At 50.5% G+C, this 1,623-nt stretch overlaps 1 protein-coding gene across 1 annotated transcript; it reads left to right on the forward strand.

The window, feature by feature from the left end:
• The first annotated feature begins 96 nt into the window (after window positions 1–96).
• On the forward strand, window positions 97–459 carry LOC108289576 (thioredoxin-like). The gene has a single exon (XM_037731559.1). It carries the CDS (start codon window positions 129–131, stop codon window positions 438–440), a length of 312 nt encoding a protein of 103 aa, XP_037587487.1. The 5' UTR covers window positions 97–128; the 3' UTR covers window positions 441–459.
• Window positions 460–1,623: the final 1,164 nt, after the last annotated feature.

Raw genomic sequence — 1,623 nt, forward strand, 5'->3', positions numbered from 1 at the left:
TCTCGATCTCTTGACCTCGTGATCCACCCGCCTCGGCCTCCCAAAGTGCTGGGATTACAGGCTTGAACCACTGCGCTCAACCCGCCCAGCCGGTTCTTACAGCTGCTCTTCAGACCTCAGCAGTCAAGATGGTGAAGCAGATTGAGAGCAAGGTTGCTTTTCAGGAAGCCTTGGAGGCTGCAGGTGATAAACTTGTCGTAGTGGACTTCTTAGCCACGTGGTGTGGGCCTTGCAAACAGATCAAGCCTTCCTCTCATTCCCTCTCTGAAAAGAATTCCCACATGGTATTCCTTGAAGTATGCGTGGATGACTGTCAGGATGTCGCTTCAGAATGTGAAGTCAAATGCATGCCAACCTTCCGGTTTTTTAAGAAGGGACTGGGTGAATTTCCTGGAGCTAATAAGGAAAAGCTTGAAGCCAGCATTAATGAATTAGTCTAATCATGTTTTCTGAAAACATACCAGCCATTGGCTATTTAAAACTTATAATTTTTTTATTTACATAAAGTATGGAGACTATAAACCCAACTGCCATCTGGATGACAATAACATATTAATTCTACCTTTAAAAAAAGAAAAAGAGGGTACCAGAAACAAAGACCCAGAGATGATTGGGGTTTGGGAGGAGGGAGCTGGAGAACAGGTGAGTGTGAACAGAATGCATCAGTCAAGATTCACCTGAGAAACAGAATATACATATACAGTGCTCGTGTGGTAGGGATGTGTGTGTGTTTAATATATATATTTTTTGAGACTGAGTCTCGCTGTGTCACCTAGGCTGGAGTGCAATGGCATGATCTCGGCTCTCTGCAACCTCTGCCTCCCTGGTTCAAGCGATTTTCCTGCCTCAGCCTCCTGAGTAGCCGGGATTACAGTCACCTGACACCACGCCCAACTAATTTTTGTATTTTTAGTAGAGATGGGATTTCACCGTGTTGGTCAGGCTGTTCTCAAACTCCTGACCTTGTGATCTGCCCGCCTCAGCCTCCCAAAGTGCTGGGATTACAGGCGTGAGTCACAGCACCCAGCCTAATTTTTTATTATAAATAGCAATGGGGTTTTGCCATATTTCCTAGGCTGGTCTTGAACTCCTGGGCTGAAGCAATCCATCCTCCCCGGCCTCCCATAGTGCTGGGATTAGAGGCATGAGCCACCTCACACAGCCATGTGTGCATTTTTTTTTAAGGAATTGGCTCACATGATTGTGGGGACAGACAAGTTGGAAAGCTGTAGGACAGGTCAGAGTAGGGGAGAGCAGGGTAGGGCAGAGCAGGGTAGGGCAGAGCAGGGTAGGACAGAGCAGAGTAGGGCAGAGCAGGGTAGGACAGGGCAGAGTAAGGCAGAGCAGGGTAGGACAGGGCAGAGTAGGGCAGGGCAGGGTAGGGCAGAGCAGGGTAGGGCAGGGCAGGGTAGGGCAGAGCAGGGTAGGACAGGGCAGAGTAGGGCAGAGCAGGGTAGGACAGGGCAGAGTAGGGCAGAGCAGAGTAGGGCAGAGCAGAGTAGGGCAGGACAGGGCAGAGTAGGGCAGAGCAGGGTAGGGCAGAGCAGGGTAGGGCAGAGCAGGGTAGGGCAGAGTAGGGCAGGACAGGGCAGAGTAGGGCAGAGCAGGGTAGGGCAGAGCAGG

Source organism: Cebus imitator, unplaced genomic scaffold (genome assembly GCF_001604975.1).
Source record: "Cebus imitator isolate Cc_AM_T3 unplaced genomic scaffold, Cebus_imitator-1.0 Scaffold406, whole genome shotgun sequence".
Taxonomy (NCBI): Eukaryota; Metazoa; Chordata; class Mammalia; order Primates; family Cebidae; genus Cebus; species Cebus imitator.